The sequence below is a fragment of the Bombus impatiens genome, unplaced genomic scaffold (genome assembly GCF_000188095.3).
Source record: "Bombus impatiens unplaced genomic scaffold, BIMP_2.2 scf_0967, whole genome shotgun sequence".
NCBI classification, from domain to species: domain Eukaryota; kingdom Metazoa; phylum Arthropoda; class Insecta; order Hymenoptera; family Apidae; genus Bombus; species Bombus impatiens.
The window spans coordinates 99,343-119,542 of record NT_177386.1 but is presented as its reverse complement, the minus strand read 5'-3'; the positions used below and the strand labels follow the sequence as shown (position 1 = coordinate 119,542).

The 20,200-nt window shown below is 36.8% G+C and overlaps 3 protein-coding genes across 9 annotated transcripts in view; 1 reads left to right on the top strand and 2 right to left on the bottom strand.

The window, feature by feature from the left end:
* LOC105681464 (titin) overlaps positions 1 to 3,160 on the bottom strand; it is an 81,469-nt gene extending 78,309 nt beyond the window's left edge. For 3 of the 7 annotated variants that reach the window (XR_001102639.3, XM_033323401.1, XM_012391177.3), the window contains exon 1: positions 3,028 to 3,160. The gene's annotated coding sequence lies outside the window, so the exon portion shown is untranslated. The remainder of the gene's footprint in view (positions 1 to 3,027) is intronic. The other 4 variants (XM_024370796.2, XM_024370797.2, XM_024370795.2 and 1 more) reach the window with 2 other exon arrangements.
* A 575-nt stretch (positions 3,161 to 3,735) lies between these two features.
* Positions 3,736 to 13,415, bottom strand: LOC100743518 (SEC14 domain and spectrin repeat-containing protein 1-B). Its single transcript, XM_024370802.2, has 12 exons — positions 12,997 to 13,415; positions 11,862 to 12,054; positions 10,075 to 10,188; positions 8,914 to 9,091; positions 7,332 to 7,432; positions 7,041 to 7,250; positions 6,581 to 6,766; positions 6,384 to 6,498; positions 5,660 to 5,901; positions 5,427 to 5,549; positions 4,505 to 4,696; positions 3,736 to 4,096 (listed from the first exon to the last, which is right to left on the bottom strand). The coding sequence occupies exons 1-12, from the start codon at positions 13,179 to 13,181 to the stop codon at positions 3,830 to 3,832; spliced, it is 2,106 nt and encodes a 701-aa protein (XP_024226570.1). The 5' UTR covers positions 13,182 to 13,415; the 3' UTR covers positions 3,736 to 3,829.
* A 6,525-nt stretch (positions 13,416 to 19,940) lies between these two features.
* The window catches only part of LOC105681467 (titin), an 11,032-nt gene continuing 10,772 nt past the window's right edge, over positions 19,941 to 20,200 (top strand). The window contains exon 1 of the mRNA XM_012391186.3: positions 19,941 to 20,200. The gene's annotated coding sequence lies outside the window, so the exon portion shown is untranslated.

Genomic DNA, 20,200 nt, shown 5'->3' with positions numbered 1-20,200 from the left:
GATTCTCTTGAGAATAAAAGTTCGTATAAGAAATTCGATACATATTTTCACGTAGAATAATTTCCGAAGCCAGAAAATTTTATTTTAGGTTTCTCACTTTTTTCATATTAAATAACCTTCTGTATGATTATATTACGTATTCTGCCATATTTTGCATATATTGTAACTTGGTAGTTATTACGCGTAAATCACTACGTTCCGTGATTAACAGATGCCGGTTTTTTGTTTTTTTAACACGATGTTTTGCTCTATTTCCTGTACTGTTCCTCCTGTTGCGTTTGAAGAAGTTTGAAAGTGGCGGATTAAGATGATAAACTATCGAGGATTTATCGCAGTTGCTCCTTGCGATATTTATAACTTGCTTTATGAGTGCGTACATGTGCCTTTTGCAAATATATGGGGTGTCCAGTAAGTTTTGTTTGAACGTAATTGAAAAATCATCAGCACTCGCCTTACTTTAAAAAAATACGTATAATAAAAATATCAAAGAATTGAAAATGAAGCTGTTAATCCACTTACAATTAGAATACCAATTATAATTTATATCATATCAAAGAGTGCGTTTGCTTCTTGCTGAAAGCTAAAGCGATGCTCTTAGCAGCCTTTTAAACAAGAATTTTTAGAACAAACACGATCGTTAAACTAGCATTTTACGATCGTGCTTTTTTTTAAACTTCCACCAACATCACCTGTTCCTCGATATCTTCATTCAGTCAGTGAAATAAAATATCTTTTCTTTTCTATTTCTCAAAAAATGATCATCTTACTGATACACATATCGTGCACTGTTATATGCATAGATGCGAGCAGTATACGTTTTTGTAGCTGTATTTACGAAATCATCGGTGCTCGAAGCTAAATCGCGCGTCTAGTTGTCCATGATAATCGATCCGTAGCAAACGATCGACGCATCTTAATGTAGAAGATCGATTTGCATGCATTAACAAAATTAGTCTCGAGAAAACGTCAAATTTCTAAAGAATTACGTAATCGACAGTGACAGCGCCGCGACGAAGCGTCGTGGACCAGATGGTGGCTTCAATGTGGGGCGGAGTTCTAATTTCGGTGAACCAAGAGCCGCTGTATCTGCATAGCGTCACTTTTAAGCGGCATTTTCAATCGTAGCTGCATATATCGAAATTTCAAACGATCTATGGCTATTTTATGTACTCTAAAGGGTAGAAAGTGTTTTCGGTTTTACCAATATCGTGACATACGTTCTAGGAGACGATAAAAAATCGCGATATATCGATTATCTTCATTGGAGAGACACAGAAAGTTCTTATCGTCAACGACATTATAATTAGATCAACGGAGTAAACAAACAGTAAACAGTAGAGTAAACAAATTTTTGTTTGTGAGTAAATTTGCATTTTCCAAGTTTTTAGTACGTTCACTGTGAATTTTCAATATCTACGATGCTATAGTACATGCACAGTGGCTACAAAACTTATTGGCGTACCACTCACTTTACTATAGCGTTTACATAGTAATCAATTAGGCGCAAGTGTATCGTGTTTCGTACTATTTAATTGTACTCTCATATGATTAAAAGAATTCGATACTATGAAATTAAAATTTATAGAATCGCTTCATTGTAATCACACAAACTGTAATTACACTAATTGTAATTGTGCTTAAATATTCGTAATATCCGATGAAAAATTTCTTGAGAAATCATAAACCAACTAGCCGGTAAAAATTCACGATTCATTTAGTCCCAACAATGGATCAAAACAATTAATTAGATGGATTTATCGGAAGCTGTATGTTTCACGGTTCGCGAAACGAACACGCAAGAATCGATAATTCACGTCTTACGTAAAAATTTCCGAATGAAACGTTTCGTGGGTCCGAAAATAACGGACGGAAATCTTCAGCTGCGATTGATCGAAGTGGTTCCGTCGTCGATCGGATTTTGAAGTTCGTGGACCGCGGCCAACGGGTTCTCCTGGCAATATCAGTTAACGAAAGCTCGTGCACGCGTGCACGAACCGAGAAACATTGGAGAACGGTGCCACCCTGAACGATAAGAATTTGAAAAAAATAGGTCAACCTGCGAAAAATCAGGCAAAGAGAATAAGGAGCTGGTTTGAAACGATATTCGTTTATGTTGGCTCGGTGCCAATCAGCTGCATTTTCCAGAGGCAAAATTCTGGCCACTTTTGCGCGAGCTCTAGAAACGAACTTCACGTTTGCGATTTGCGAACGAATATTAGAAACGGACGGTTCGCGCGAAACAATTTCTTGGCCCTGACCGTCCTCATGCGGGTGAAAATAGGACGTTCGTCTCTACGAGCGCAAACTGTTACGCATACGTCAACACTAGACGCAAGTGACCTATATTTATCGCACTAACACGTGGGTGAAACTCGACGAAGTGCACATTTATTTCGTAGATCGAATAAAATTGCAACGATTATAAAAATCGAAAAAGAAAAACGAAAAAAGGGAAAGACAATGAACTGGTAAGTTTTTGACCAACCTCATCGTTGTATTCATCTCGTCGCTTCAACAAGTGTCATTTAATTTTCTATGAGACGAATAAGTGAAAATAATGACATTGTATGAGATTTACACGTCGGATAAAAAGGTATTTACATTGTCTCATCCACTAATACACAGGAGAATGAACTGCAAGTACGTACTTCACCGATCAAGCAAAACTTCAACGATGCGAAACATAACAGAGAAAGGAAGAAGTAAGACGATGAACTAACAATTTGTTAACCAATCGCTTCGTTATGCTCGTTTGGTAATTTCAACTGAATACCATTTATTTCTCATCGAAAAATTTAAGTTACAAGAACGACGTTGACGCGAGACGCAGTTTATATAACAGAAGAAGAATCGTTTTATGTTATTTCGAGGTAATTGTTTCATCGATAAAGAATTGGTAGACTTTATAATGAACGGAATGAGAAAGAGATGCAAAGAGATTTGGATGAAAATGGTACTTGCTTCTAGGAACAATAGGTCGAACGAGAGTAGAGCGCGTTTATCGTATTTCGAAACTATCGGACTTACATGCAGCAATATCAAGGTGTAGGTATCTGGTCGACGTGCAGCCATGGACTGACACACCGCCTCCGTTAAAAACGGAGGTGCCCGTCGACGTTACAGTGCCCTCCTCGCCTCTTATATTACTTTGGTACCAGCCGACTCGATCTTTCTCACAACACCGTCGCATGAACTCGACTTATCTTGCTCTTGCGGTGGACGACCGAGGTGCGCGCGTTTTATTGCACCGAACCCAATTGCACTAGATATAATGGGGAGGAAAAATCCAAGGACACGGTTGGACGGTCGAGAAAGCTTGGAAATTCGAGCGAGAAATCTTGCCAGAAACGTTTGAAATGTCGATAAAAATTCGTTATACGATTCCTGACTTCCATTCACGATTTACGAACACGCATTTTCAAGTTACTTTTGAACCAATTTCATCGAAAACGCTTACTTAACGATTTACGACGTTAACCCATTTTCATAATCAAAAAGGGGGACGTTTTAAATGGTTAATTATAGTGATTCATAAAGAGGTTTGTTACTTTTCATATTTACGAAATAAAGAGAAATTTTACAATAATATCTATGCAATGTAATTTTTACTTATTTCTAAAATATTATTATGAAAATAATTGTTATAAAATATAGTAAAGTATTTAACAAAAAGTATATACGTTTACGATTGATTTAGAGATTCTCTTTTTAGAAAGCTTCGCGATTATTCCTGGCCAACAATTTCACCAAAAATTCTAGGAAGGATCGATTGCACGATGTTTGGTATTTATTTACCAATTTGTTACGTGTTAGTGTTAATCATCGGCGATTATTTAACTAATGGCGAGAATTTCTTTCGAAACATGCATGATCGCGGTCGTACTTGCCGTTGATGACAGAGAGGTTCCTTCAAGCGTGTTCTCAAGAGACGACCCAGCCTCACCATTCGTCCAACCTCGAGGAGAAGCTTTTCTCGATTATTCAGGATGTCTCTTATCTCGGCCTTGGCTCGGGCTTCTGCGGCTAGGTCTTCTGGTCTCAAGGATCGACGAAGCGATGCCACGGTCTTGATCAAGTCGTGTAGCTTCGAACAGTGCTTGAAGAGATACGTTGGAAATTATAGAAGATAGTTTGGAGAATAGGAGCGATAACAGTGCATTTTCTATTTTCCAAAAGCAAGAAAAAGAGAGAACGATACGTAGGATTTAGATCTATCCGAAGAATTTTGTTATAATTTCCAAACAGTTTTTGTAATTACATAAAGTAACGTGTTTTGAAGTTTCGGAGATTTCTCTATTAAAGTCTTTTCTTTTTTCTAATTGGAGATTTTCTGAGTTGTACCATTTTTCTCTTGGGCTTTTCGTTTGTCAGTTGAAAATTGTAACGAACAAGCTATAGTTAGGGTATACGGCAAAGTTTGAAATTTAAGATATCACATTGGAAATTTGATTATTTGTGCATGGTAATGTGCTTGAAATTTTTAAATGACGGTCACCGATCGTACATCTTCGACGCTTCTATGGAAAACAGCGCACACTCTCAGTCTGGTTAGTTGTTCTTGGCCAACGGATCGAAGCTGCTTCCAGGCCTGACGCAGCCTTGAGAACAGAGCCGCGTTACTTTCCAGTGGTAGCCTGCAGGATAATCTTAGTACTTGAGCACCGTTCGCTAATTGACAACCATAGTCATAAGTCCCCTAGAAATTGAAATATCAAGGTACAGTAAAGAATAAAATTACGTCATTCCATTTTTCTTCTGTTACTTTACTCTAAAATCTGTATACGTATTTTACTCCACGCTTCTCCTAACATTTTATTCTAAATTATATTCCACAATTTTCTTAGTGATTTAAGCGTCAAGATAATGAATACTATTGGGTTGGCAACTAAGTGATTGCGGATTTTGTCATTAGGTGGTAATGTATAATAAATTCATTAATATTCATAATGAATTTATGATAAAATTCATAATGAATTTATTATATTTCATTCATATATATTTATTTATTTTCATTTCATTATCATTCATTTCATTCATATCTATTTATTTATTTTCATTTCATTACTATTCATTTCATTCATATATATTTATTTATTTTCATTCCATTATTATTCATTTCATTCATATAGATTTAATTCATATATATTTATTTTCATTCATTTTCATTATTTTAATTTATTACCATATATATTTAATATGTATAATGAAATTATAATAAAATTCATAATGAATTTATTGTACATTATCACCTAATTACAAAATCCGCAATCACTCAGTTGCCAACCCAATACATATAAAATTATTTTATTCTGCATTTCTACTCTATGCATTTGTAAACATCCAACCTCTTGACTACTAGATCATTGTTACAATTTCTATGCGATGAAGGCGATTTGTCGAATTATTTCATTTTATTTTCTACATACCTTAGCAGTTTCCTGAAACGATTGATGTTCTTCCTTTTGCGACTGTATTTCGATAGCGTTGCAACCGATTTCCATATGATTTTTTAACAGAACATCGTATAAATCGTTCAACCATATTACAGCCTAAAAACTTTCACATATAAATAACGCATAGAAATACTCGACTTAGAAATACTTCATTGAAATGAAATTTTATTTAGTAAAATATTATTCAAATAAAATTGTACAATCACCTGTTTAGCGTCGCTTTCGTAAGTATATATCAAAGCGATCTGTTTTAGAGACAGTTTTTGGAACTCGACACTGTCATTGAAAATGTTTTTCCTAGCGTTCGTTGCATCCAAAATATCTCTGACATTCACTATGTCCTCGCCATAGTCAACGTGCACGTCTCTACCTAGCGCATCCTTCACGGGCATGGACAAAATATCTGACAATTTTTCACCTTCTTTTACCAACTCGCACTCTAAAGTTTCTACAATAAACGTAGGATTTTTTTCAGCGTAAATTGCAAGACTTAACGAAGAAGCAATAAAGACACTCGAACGAAGAAAAGAAATTTTCAAAACAAAATTAATTTTGTTATTAATTAATGAAATTTATGCTACGTATAACAACAAGAATTTTCTTCATTTCAATAGATTTTCGATGAAAAAATTTTCTAAAGTAACAAGATCGCTAGCTAGTACTTTTTCAATTCTTGGCAACGCGAAATGATTTGAAGCTTTTGTTTGGTATTATATCCGCAATTCTTTTCAAAAACCCTTTCGAAAATCATCCGCTTCTCAATCATGTTCTTAATACACACTGTTACAGGTATCTCATGATAATGAACCAATTTTTATATGATATGTAGCTTAAATTTCTAAGTAAATTTTCTGAATCACCGTTTATTTGCTGTCTCAACTAACTACCCAATACTTTGGCATAGACATTTGTTAAATAAAAATTATTTACCTAAAACTGCTTGACTCTGTTCCAATTTTAGAAGATTCACAGCAGCTTGAGAAAAGTCGTGAGTTCTATTACCCATTACTAATTTGTCGAACACCTCGCTCGTTTTGTCAAAATACTGAAAAATAGTAGCAACGTAATGCTAACTGAAAGAGAAATGTTCATTTGAAACTTTCTTCTTCCTCGCTAACGATAAATACCTCGGAAACTAGTCTGAAAAATCTTTGAGAAGTAATTAACACGTTTCGTCGTCTCTCGAGTCTGTTTGCGAAGCTTCTACACACGAAGTCCATGAAATCTCTTTGAGATTTCAAGTCTCCCGATAAACGCGTGCTTGGTAAACTATCGATTTTGTGAAGCAATTCCGCGTAACGTCCGTAAGTTTCCTGAAATTCAAACAAATGCAAACTATCTTCTATACGAAATTTCCTTCGACATCATTTTGCTCTCTTTGTTATTTTAAAGTGTTAAAAAGTTTCAATCTTTATACGAGTAATTAACAAACAAATGCGTAAGTATCAAACTAATAATTAAATAATTCAGCGAAAGAAATATTTATTACGAAGAAATATTTATTCGATAATAAAATATTCTATCATTGCTGATTGTAGACATTTTACACGAAAATTATTGCCTTTTACGTTAATATTGATATCTTACCCTGCATTCTAATTCCAGTTCTTCATGTCGTCTACGAAGTTCCTCCGAGGAAGAGACGTCGAATCCGACTTGACAACAAGAGTTCAACATAGCATCCGCTGGTCCCAGGATCCAATCTGTAACACGCGACACGCCCTTCTCGAGGTCACCGATTACCCTGGCTGTGTCCAAATTTCTTTCCATTTCTGACCAGGAGTTTTCGATGTCCAGCTAAAAAAATATAAAACATCACATTTGCAAGCAACAGGAAATTTTACTTATCTTGCTTTTGTTTCGAAGAAGATACGATACCTGTTTCAATTCGATGGAATCGATAAGCTCGTAAATTTTTATCGAGGTGTCCAAAGTGTCCTTCGTGGATTCTCTGCTCATCGAACTGACTAAATTTCTGCCTAAAATTATAAAAATACAGATAATCAACGTTCTGTTCTTATAACATTACGTAATATTCATTTAACACTAATTTCAACTTATTATCGCCTAATCCGTTTAATATTGACATATCTGTGATTTGTTGGATTTCAAAAATTGTTCCAGGTTTGCTCCGAAGAAGAACTGAAATATTCACGAAATATGCGAACAGAGTGCAACGTAACGTGTAAAAACACAACTAAAATTTAGAAAACAACAAACGTGTCATCCAATTATCGTGAAAGTTTTAATCGTTTTTAACATAACAGAAAGACTCGATAAATCCTTCTTTCGTATTGTGTCTGTTCGTTCTATCAAAATATTTAAATTTTCTAGATTCGATTAAATTACAGACACTACGATTTCAAAGTCGCCTTGACTAAAAACGATTGCAGTCGGTTAACAAGTAGCATAATACGGTATAAATAACAGTGTATCAATTTTTTTGAATTCCAAAGCTCTACGGGCAATCCCCGTAGGCTTAAAAAATGCGCATCTCTAAGAAGATTCCAATATTATAGCGGGATCTTGCATTAGAAGAGGGAAAGAAGAAATAGAAATAAAAGTTACACGAGCGTTGCATTGTCAGCGTTTTTACACCCTCGCGCGTTCCCGCGAGCACGCGACTCTGCCGGCTTACTTCTAAAAAAACGTTCCTGCTCGACATCCGGTTAAGCCGGTTTTTCAATTTTTCCGACCAATCCGGCCATATCCGAGTGTCGATCCTCGTGTACAACCGGTTGCTTGATTGTACTACGGATCAGGAAATAGACATTCGAGCGATCGATAACGATGACACGAGAAAACGAGCCGACTGTGACAGATACGCATTGAAAAACTCGAGATTTCTCTGTATATGGCGGGACGATGATTTTATTAAAACTTTCGATTATTGGCTTGTTCATTTTTTAATGGTAAATTTTTCAATTCTAATCTCTTCATTTTCTATTCGATTTTATTTCTTTTTCTTCTTTATCGTTACACAGTTTTTGATATTAAAGAAGAACGTGAAAGAATCACGTTAACACGAACGATTTTATGTTCCGATTTTACGTTATAGTCTTCTCTCGGGATATTCAAAGTTTATTTGCTGAAATGAGAATTTGAGAAAAAATTAAAGAAATATTATATGTTTCTTTCGTTTTGTAAGGAAATAATAGACAATGCATAATGTTTTTTCTTTTATATCAGTTTATTGAATCACGCACGAATATAATAATAGAAATAGAACGAAATGGATCACACCTAATTCAATAAAAAAATATAAAACAGAAATTGTTCTTCATGTATTGTCGTCTTATAAAACGAAAGAAACTTTTCGGACAACCTAATACTAAGATCAACGATCACGAAATTAGAACACGAAATTAGAAAAATTCGCTGAAAAAATGAAATTGCGTTAATTTTTGAAATATATCTTTGCACGAATGAAATGTATCAAAGTAATCGATGTTTCATTCACCTGACTGAAGAACATGTTGCGCGTGAGATGTTAAATCGTTGCTCATCCTCGAGTAGGATTCCAAATCATCATCCGATTCTGACATCCGAAATCCATCCAAAGTGATCATCAGTCTTTGGTGTAGGTCAGTCATTTTTGTAACAAGATCGGCTGCATCTTTAGTGTAGTCTTCCACTTTCTGCCACATTGAAATCAGTACAATTTATTGCCATAGAAATTCCGTTCTTTTCAACAATTTATTAATCATCTGTTCATCGTTTTCATACATGTACTTTAGAACCAAAGAAGCATTCACAGCTCATTTCTCTACTTAAAAAAAAAAAAAAAAAGTGAAAACTGGCACGTACACAGTTTTCACATAAAGCGGAAAACACGACGCTGTCGAATTATGCGAAAGCTATCATTTTACCGAACTCCCTAAAATTTCCGTTCATTCTCTTTACGTAACTTAATTCAACGCAGAACGAAACAAGAATATTCGACTCATTTCGTTTCTACAAGGAAGAGAAAATTGGCAAATCCATAATTTTATTGTAAGACGATCAATATTATGGCATTCGATTATACGAAACCTATCATTTTGATAAATTCCTTTTCTTCTTTTTTACGCAACTTAATTTAACACGCAACTCTAAATTAGAATGTAACTTACCGTTTAATAAAATTCTAACGTAATTAATAGCGTAAATCAATATGAATATTCTCAATACGCTACGATATCTATTACGTTGTCCGAAAAGTATCTTTCTCTCGCAAACGTGTTTTCTACAACAGTGCACCTTCATACAAACGTGAAACCAAGTGTGTGAAATGTCGCGTGTGTGGAAATCTCAACAGAAGAAAATGGATCGTACGTAATTCGACAAAATAATATAAAACAAAGAACCTTGTGCGTCTATTATCTCCTCGTAAAACGAAAGCAACTTTTCGGACAACCTAATATATTCATATTCGATATCTTGCGATACTACGCTGATATTATCTTGTTTATATCTTACGGTAGCGCTAGCCAGACATTCGTATAAAATATATAAAGAAGTAAATGTACCATGAAATGGCTCTCACAAAGGTATCTCGCGTACAAAGTTACGTTTCATCGTTTCGATTTAATACGGTTAATGCGCCTTACTTGAGCGCAAATTATAGACGAGAGATGATTACCACGCGTTTCTGGATCCAGTCCGCGTGGTCGTACGGCTTGTTGCCACCCAGTTCGTACGCCAGCTGGGCATAGTCAATGTGAAGTTGGAGCCTCGTCAGGGTGAGATACATCGGCTGAAACAACAACGAGCTGAAAATTAATTTGCGACACGCGCCTTCCTACACCCGCAATTAACTCGTTGTTACTGGGTCTCTTCACGCACGACGATTCTGACAAACACGCGTGGATATTTCACGCGATGACCGAGCAGGACGACCGTACATCGAACGATCGGACCTCACATTTAAGGCCAGTGATTTAAATAACAAGTAACATTTCGAGCGAAACTAGTTTGTCTGGTCTGTGCTAGTTTGAGAAAAATTGTAAATTATAAAAACTTCGAGTAAAATTAGAAACATATTTCATTTTGCTGGACTATTATTATTATTATTATTATTAATATTATTAATATTATATTATACAGGGTGCTTGGTAACTGGTGGTACAAACGGAAAGGGGGTGATTTTACGCGAAAAAAGAAGTCGAAAATATAGAATAAAAATTTTTTTTTTAATTTTTCCATCGAGGCAACGCGTACCGAGCGAAAATTCAAAGTCGATTTTCTCGAAAACAAAGCCTCGAACGAAAAATTTTTATTCTATATTTCCGACTTCTTTTTTCGCGTAGAATCACCCCCTTTCCGCTTGTATCACCAGTTACCAACCACCCTGTATCGTATGCGTGTTTTAGGAAACATCAGAAATTACGAAGCTATATGATAACTGTTGAAAATGACAACGCGAGTTCGCGCTCCCATCCATACGCAGATGCGTTAGTTACAATAAATAGTAAGTAGAAGATAGTTCTAGATATAATCGATAGGTTTCAGATATTCTTTTGTTTTTACTCCATTCCATGTAAGAAAGAGCAATAAGGGTTATTCAGCTCAGAAAGGCGTGATAGCTTTATCCGAAGAATAAACTAATAGCTATTGTGATCTCTAAATACAAAAATAACAACAATAACGTTTAAGTATGGTTAAATTCGTGTAGAAGTTCGAAAACGATCAATTTGGCCGGCGTTGGTAGGTTTAGTGTTAATAAAATTTGTCATTCGATTAGAAAATTGTAAATAACGGTAGTCAGTTTACCAGGATTTCAATCTTTACGATTCTGATGGCTATGCCACGGTAGAATATCGTGGAGCAGAAAGTATAATCTTTAAGGATCTACGTAACATAACAAACCGATGTTTCAGCGTTGTCCGGAACGTTATATGAATGGGATACCATCAGGTTGTCCGAAAAGTATCTTTCTTTTACAGACGCGTCTTTTACAACGATGCATCTTTGTACAAACGTCGTCTTTTACAACGATGCATCTTTGACAGACGCGTCTTTTACAACGATGCATCTTTGTACAAACGTGAAACCTAATCTGTCGAACGTTGTGATCTTTATTTTGATAGAACAAAAATGGATCATACGTATTTCGATAAAATAATATAAAACGAAAAATCTTGTGCATCCACTATTTCCTTATAAAACGAAAGAAACTTTCCGGACGACCTAGTAGATTCATCGAATCGAGCGTTTAATCGCGATATTATTATTAGTAAGCACTTTAATCGACGGTTTCAAATTATGGTCAATTCTATGCTTCTATTTTTGACGATTAATTTACTATCGATGAGCACAACTCGATCAAAGTTACGTGTTACGAAATGATAAAACTATTTGTATCATTATGAAGAAGTAGCGTACACAAAATACTACGTAATGTTAAAATCTTGAATGCAAGTTACCAACCTCTCCTTCTTTGTGGGACTTCGTACAGCTGTCCACTCTCTTATCCCAGAAACCGTCTGGGCGCACTACTATCACAGAAGCTGCAGAAGCTCCCAGAAGTATAGTAGATAACCTAATGCAAGACCTTGCCACGCGCCATGCACCTCTTTGCGCGTCCACTATCAACACCAATCCATTTTTCTTCGTCTCCTCGCTAATCACGAAACATACGTCTCATAATATATTTTGATCCTTTGGTTATTTTGTCTACGTATACATATCTCTAACAGTTGAAACAGTTGAAATAAATTAGAACCTCATTTATTCAGGTGAAATTTCAGCTGTTGACCGAATCTACTTATTTGAAAGACGTGGAATATGCAAAATTGTGAGTAATGAAAGAAATCGGCTTCGTCATTTATAGATTATATGGTAAAGATATTCATGTAGGTTCTATGGACAATGATTTTTATTAATATTCGAACACCATTGCGTTCGAGAGATTTTTATTGAGCAGCTTGGAAAGTTCGTTCCGATTTTTAAGGAATTTGGTCGACGTAAAAAATCTACCGAAAAGTTTCACGTCGAAAAATTTGAGAGGTTTTGGAAGGATGGAACATTCGAATAGCGCGAAAGACGAAGAAACGTTGTGGAAGAAAATGACACCTATATAATTCGATAAATGTATATCGAATAGAAATGTAAATCGGAACGAACTTTCCAAGCGACCAAATATTTTCTATTCTCGTCTGTAACGGTTTATAACTGCTATCGATATTACGCTACCTTTTTCGATATTAGAAACTTACTGTTGTTGGTAAAAACATACATTTTATTTGTTACAATGTACACAGTGTTTTGTACAATAAGCGACAAACTACGCGGAGATGAAAAACCTATACATTTCAAATAAATAAAAATTATGTTTTTACTAACTGCAATGAATGTTTCAATATATCGAAAAGCAGTTCGATAAGATTGCTATAAATAAATATATGAAATAAGAATCTCTGCATGGTGTCTGAATATTAACAAGTGTCCTTGTAAATCCAGTTTCCTTGTTTGTCCTTCGACAGGTTCGAATAAATGAAGTTCTATCGTGTTTTCAATAAACGTTCACTCTGAATATGCACGATATTTGAACACTAACGATTACCTAAAAATTGACAAGAAATAGGCGATCAGCGTTTCCAACCTGGGCTTCGTGGTCGGTTGAAGTTCTGAGGGAACATTAACCACTATCAAAGGTCTTCCTTCGCGATCACGACCTCCTGGAATGTACGCGAGCTTCGATTCGAGGGCTTCTAAGATATCCACTGCTTGCAGACTCTTCGTGGGCATGGCTGAATATCAAATCCTACTTCATTGTTCAATTACAATTAGATTAACCTAAATTAACAAAACGATACTTCTGTTTGATACCACTGTTCGAACGTTATACAAGCCCATTCACAAATATTGGACACATCCTGACTTTATACAAAGCATGATAATCACTCGAAATCACAAGATAATATCAACGACTAGTCAACGACTAACAAACCAGAATTTTGCATTTATAAAGAATAAGAACCTAAAAATTTGTAGAAGCTGTTCTCAACAGTTAAAGAAGAGGGTGATAAGTAAGATGGTGGATTTTTATGCAAATTCATATTTTGATGAAAATAATTCGACAAATCCTATGGTGAAGATTGTTCCGTCTGTTAAATAGCTAGTTTGATACCACTGTTCGAACATTATACAAGCCCATTCACAAATATTGGACACATCCTGACTTTATACAAAGCATGATAATTACTCGAAATAACGGACAAGATAATATCAACGACTAATAAACCAGAATTTTGCATTTATGAAAAGTAACAACCTAAAAATTTGTAAAAGCTGTTCTCAACAGTTAAAGAAGAGCGTAATAAGTAAGATGGTGGATTTTTATGCAAATTCATATTTTGATGAAAATAATTCGACCAATGAGTCCTACAGTGAAGTTTGTTCCGCCTGTTAAATAACTATAACAGGTACTATATTTCAAACACTTTTCAATTTATCATAAACGCACGAAAATCCGCAGTCCATCGATGAGTTACGAATTATATGTCGCACCTGACAGTCCTCTAAACCTCGTTGAAAACATGTTAAACGAATTAAACAAGAAACCCAGACAAGTTTATCTGAAATCTGAATGAAGATCTAAAATCAAATAGCAAGAAACACGGTAGTCTTAATACATATTTATGAGCCGAGATGTGCATGAAGAGAGAGTTTCCAGACATAGAAACGATCGACTGCGTCTCATAATCTATGGAAAGTGGAGCGTCGTATAGCACGTAACCGGTGTAACGCAAGACGGATCAAGCGGGTGAACGATCGATGTCACGAACAGCCGTGCCGAACGATCGACGGAATCGTGTTACTCGCGATCAGGCTCGTTGACTGTGTAAAAAAGAAAAAAAAAAGAAGACAATCTCGTGGTTTGCATACCACGGTACATTCACCGAGACGTAAGCGTGGTTTTATCTCGCGTGGAGTTTTGTTTTCTCGCGGGATTAATAGAGCGTTCCGAGCGAATCGTCTCGTGCAATTTGCATACAGAAAGAAACATAGACTACAGTGAAAGTTGTACGTTCCAGACGTTTTATGTCGCGCCTTCCCTCCAAAACCTTGACCAACAAATTAAAATGTACATTCGAGTTGACCGATCAAATGTTCACGAGGAGAATCTTCGATTAAAAGTTTGCAAGTAAAAACTTGTTTCGACTAAGTTTATTAAATCAGTAAGTTTAGTAAATTATGCGTCATAAAGTTTCTGTGAATAGAAGCGTAACTGTTTGCACGAGTAAATGCATTAAACAACAGCTTATCGACGCGAAACAATGAAGGTCTATCTCGGAGCGATTTCAAAACCGGTCACGAGCCACCTTACGAAACCAAGATCACAATCTTCAGTATCTGCTCTTTGATAAATACGAATTCGAGTCTTTCGCTTGCCTATTTAACATGCGAAATATTCTGCAAGCTCTTTTACAAAATTAATTTTCTCCCTCAAAGAAGTATTTCGTATAAAAATTCCCAAGATTTCAGTTCCTTCGTTCCTACCTGCTGCTTGTACGTTTTTAATATACGAAAACTTGTATAACTATGTTTTAAATTTTCAACCAAAATCCGCAACAAAATTCTCCCATTAAATTCAATTTTTTCCTCGACGAAATAAATCATATGGAAAGTCAGAACATGTTAAATTCCCGATCTCGACTTAATAACTTTTGTACGTTTACTCCATGCAATATCTGCTACGAGCCATATTTTAACTCTAATTAAAATCTCTATTGGAGTTCTGTCACAAAACTCGCTTCCTCCCCCAACCGAATACCCTAAACGAGAAATCCACGAATTGCAACTTTTCTCCACTTCTTGTACAACTATCATGCAACGAATATTCTACCAATACGTTTCAACTGCAATTCAAATTCCTGTTGAAGTTGTTTCACAAAACTCGCTTGCTTCCGCGACCAAATACCCCGGTAAAAGAATCCAAGAATTTCAAATTCTCCGTTTCCACTTACCTCTTGCATCGATCACGCACGAAGCATTCTACAACCACGTTAAAACTTCAATTAAAACTCGTAGGAAATTTCTTTCAAAAGACTCACTTCCTTGCCAAAAAGTCCAAAGATCTTAAATTCTTCTTCGCGCACAAGTATTCTCACCATCGCAAAAAAGCAACAACTACCCTTGTTTCAAACTATCGCGCAACATGCTCAAACCCAGCTTCTCAGCTCGTCGCTTCCCATCACAAAATCGTGTCATTTCCAAACGAACTGAAAAATGTCTTGCTCTTTAGAATCGCCTTTGACTCGCAGAATCGACGCATAGTCGTGACTATAGCGCGTTAACGGTAAGCACTTGCCAGCAAAGGCGTTAGCAGCTGTTGCACGAGTCCTCGTGTTCCAGCTGCAGGTGCACGTGGTTGGAAACGGTCGTCCCCCGGGCGGAATCGGAGGCGGAAATGCGTAGAGCGTAACGCGGTCGATTCGCGGCGAAAAGAAAAACTGTCGCGCGCTTTCGCGTGCACACACGTGTAGTCACGTGTCCACGTAAAAAGCCGCACTCGCGATAGATAAGAGAGACGCAGAGAGCGGAGCTGCAGCTGCGACGGAGGCTGCAGGGAAACCGAAAGCCATCTCGCTGCTCCATTCAGGTACAACGGTACTCTGGCACCGATTAACCGTCTTCCCCTTCTCCTTTCTCTTCCTCGTGCTCTTCCGTCTCCTTTTCCCGCCTTCGCGACCTCTTTCTCCCAGAAGTCGCGTCCTCTTTTGTATTCCCGCGTGAACGTGCCGCGAAAATGCCGGCCCTAACTGAAAAAATGGCCAGTGCCTGGTAAATTCTGCGTACGAGGACGAGAGCTGATTTTTAATTAGACGAGCTATCTGATAGGACGGGACAGAAGTTAGGGTGCTTACGATGGAGAATGCGTTAGGACGAGGATGGAGTTGTCTGACTGTTGGTCTGACTTGGCGAAGGTCGATCGGAAATTTTCTTCTTTCGACTGGATGTAAAGGCGACTTCTGGTTTTGCTTCGTTTCACTCGGTTTGACAGAGATCGATATCGAGAGCGAGTCTTCCTTCCACCGAGTACCAACGTAATTTCTGCCTTTGTTAGCTGAATCTGGAATTTTGTTCTTCTGACTCGATACAAAGGCAATCTTTGGCTTGGTTTGACGGAGGTTGACATTGAGATCTCTTCTTTCGATCGAGTACGAATTTGCTCGATTTGATGGACGTGATGAAAGTCCATGTCGAGTTTTGTCCCTATGACTAGATAATTTTTGGTAATTTTTGCGAACGTCTGGCTCGACTTGGCGAAGATCGACGTTGAGTTTTGTTCTTCTGACTAGATACGACAGCGGTTTTTGATTTACTTCCGTCATTTAATACTTTTTAGTTTTATTTCCTGTTAGTTTCCAAGTATTACGTAACGAGATATTTATGCTAAAAAATTGGAGAAAACTAATCTCGTGTATAAATTAAAAATAATTTAATGCAGAATAAGCAGACGGGACAACAGTAAATAAAAATTTTACACATAAAGTGAAGTTGTCAAAATCGACTTTTTAATCAGTTTTCGTGGATGTAGATGCTCAATTATGCGTTGTTCTCTCTCACAGACTTGCTTTTGTTAATAACAAGAATTTCTTAAAACGTTTCTTCTGCTTTCCTCCTTTCGTTCTTTTCCTCTTTTTCTTTTTTTCTTTTTTTTTTTTTTTTTGAAGCCACAAGAATTCGCAGAAGGTATATTTCCAAAAAGACAGAAATGGCAAACAATGAAGTCACCGACGCGACGTTCAAGCTATAATATGTTTCTCGTGGCCCTGGCGAAAAATATTTCTTTACAGCATGATTTATAGGTGCGATTGACCTCTTCTGCTAAAGTCACGCACGCTGGTAAAATATTTCAACCCGGGGCACAATCGTGAATGGCTCAGGACCTATTGTGTACTCGGTGAAACTTACCTGAGAACAAAGCCATACAACGTTTACCATTTTTACTAATTACCTATCGTTACAAGTATTCAACAAGCTAATTAATTACAGGAATAAATGTTTTTATCCACGTCAATAATTATCTTACAAAAATGCTTTAAAGATACAATACTGTTTGTATTATTTGAAAAATAAATCTTAAGCCTTTATAAATTAAATGATGACAATAAATAACGTAAGAGATCTTTTAACGACCACTGAAAGAAATCAGGATCGTCTTCTTTTTTTATGTCATCATCGTTGACCAGTACAAGATGTCAAATGGTCCCACTTCGAGGTATACAAGATGACTACGAAGGACGATGGAACCGTGTTCCCGTGTCCAGCACGAAACCACAAATTCTTTCGTCATTCGTGTAAATTGATACCTAACTGTGTGGTAACACACTGAAAACACAATATATTTTACATATATAAACCTCGATCTTCTGCTTTCTTTCTATTCTCTCAATGAAAAATTTTCCACTTACTAAAACTTTTCTCCTCTTTCTAAAGATCGATTATACAAAGTAGTTGGTAACTGGTGGTACAAGCGGAAAGGGGATGATTCTACGCGAAAAAAAGAAGTCGAAAATATAGAATAAAAATTTTTCGTTCGAGGCTTTGTTTTCGAGAAAATCTACTTTGAATTTTCGCTCGGTATGCGTGCGGTACGTTATAATGGATCTTACTGTAGATCGTTGTCTCGATGGAAAAATTAAAAAAAAAATCATTTTTAAAAATTAAAAAAAAATTGTTTTTCTATATTTTCGACTTCTTTTTTCGCGTAGAATCACCCCCTTTCCGCTTGTACCACCAGTTACCAACCACCCTGTATATTCAATTACTATAACACTTTCACATGTAATTCTATTCAAAAATATTGTTTAAAATTAATTACAAATTCACCTTATGTGGTCTAAAGCCTTTCATAAAGAGAATAATTACAATCTTATTACTGTACTATACTATATACGTACCTATACTACAGAATGTTTGAATCTGTGAATAAGAAGAGAAATAAAAATTCTAAAAGCACGCTAACAACCATAACTTTGTGTTACCGTACGAGTTAATTAAAACCAGGAACGGAACAGAGAATCTTGTTATACGCGATGCCAGCGATTTGTTCCCTGATTTGGAGCTCTTTAGCAATTAATGCATAATGCAAAAGCATTTTATTTTTCTCGATGGCACGCGCGAGCGGCAAGGTCAGTGACCGGCGTTGACCAAACAGCGTGAAAAGCAAGGTGTGCCTTCGTAAATATAAGCGTATGATACATTCCAGTGGGAGTATCGGAGAAAAAAAAAGACAAAGGGAGATATCGACTCGTTGGAAGCGAGCACAGGGCGTAAGAATATCGGGCAGTGACGTCACGAACGCGTGTACTTCTTTACGTCACCGGAAATGCAGGTTCGCAAACGCTAGGAGGACTGTTTCTAATAAAAAAAAAAAAAAAAATGAGGTTATGGATGCTCCTTATGAATTTTAAAATTTGCCACAGAGGACGATATAGTTAGAGCTTAACTTTCATAACATTTCCATATATGACGTTATTGTACGAGCCTTTGAACGAGAAGTTGTGTCGATTAGTCAGCTCCACCTTTTATCAATTTTCTAATCTCATTACGTAAGTAAAACAATTAATATTCAGTTCTCAAACGACGAATGATTCGATGATTTTCTCATAAGTTCGCTCGTCGCAACAAGATAACATAAACGATGATAAATTCTATGGTATTTAAAAAACAGTATTTGCAACATCACCACTTTTCTGTAGTTGTGAATTTATGGAGGTTATTTTTGTGGCTTTCGAACGCCTTGTACATTATAAAATCATTGAATCCGTGAATAATGATAATGTAGAAACTCTACAAGCACAGGATTTATAATGTATTCTCGTTATAATAACGCGGAATAATTATCGTCAAAATTATCAAACGCTTCAGTAACTCGAACTTGAAAGCAACAGCATCGGTCTATTTGTCGGACTTGACTTCTTTTATCGCTAGAATTATTCACGAATATAATACGAAACTCGTACCAAGGAAATCAGAACAAAGGGTATACTTTAACAAAATACATAACGCATGGACGAACTAACCTAACCCAAACGTTCGACGAACCTCAGGCGAAATATTAAACTTCAGAAAAATCTCTACAGAACTTTCGTCCTCGAATTTCCAAAATATCGTTCAAATCACCCCCAAAAGCACTGATAAAAGTCGTAAATCCCCAAAGAAACGCGTTGCGTATCTATGTTTCCACAAAAATTACAAATTGGTCATTTTAAACACTCTGACGATTGTACTCTTAACTCCCGCGTTCCCAGGAGGTGTCAGCAACGTCCGGTCATGTTCACCGAGGAGACACGTTATATAACTCGGCAACAATCGAAACAGCCGATTTCAATCACCGTAGCTACAGAGTCAGCCGTTAAAGAGCGAAGCTGTGGCTGTTTTCATAGGATTTCGAGGGATTTCGGGCGAAAACAAAGAGGCCAGATACAGTGAGACAAAGATAGCTCGAGGAGGAAGCCCGAAGAGGCTGGCGTCGCCACGGTCGTCGGCCACGAAGAGGTCCGGCAGTGCTGCACCGAGCCTCGTGCTATATCGAGCCGAACACGTTCTTCCTCTCTCTGTCTTTCCTTCTTACTCTCTCGCGAGTTCGGTTCAGCCATCGTTCGAAAGACAGTTCGGGGAGACACCTCGAGGGCTTTCCCCACTTTCCTCGACCGATCACCACGGAAACTCTCGGTCGATCGATGAGGATCTTTCGACGCTCGATGGTCCAAGAACCGTCGAAAAACTGGCCAGGAACGGAGTGATCGTCGAGC

Bases quoted from the DNA above. Each gene is read 5' to 3' on its own strand.
- LOC100743518 (XM_024370802.2), bottom strand. From the start codon at position 13,181: ATGCCCACGAAGAGTCTGCAAGCAGTGGATATCTTAGAAGCCCTCGAA. The intron at 6,499-6,580 runs GTATTTATCGTT...ACTATTTTTCAG, and splicing joins TTTTCAGACTAGTTTCCGAG to TATTTTGACAAAACGAGCGA. The intron at 4,097-4,504 runs GTACGATCGGTG...TATCTCTTCAAG, and splicing joins TCCATAGAAGCGTCGAAGAT to CACTGTTCGAAGCTACACGA.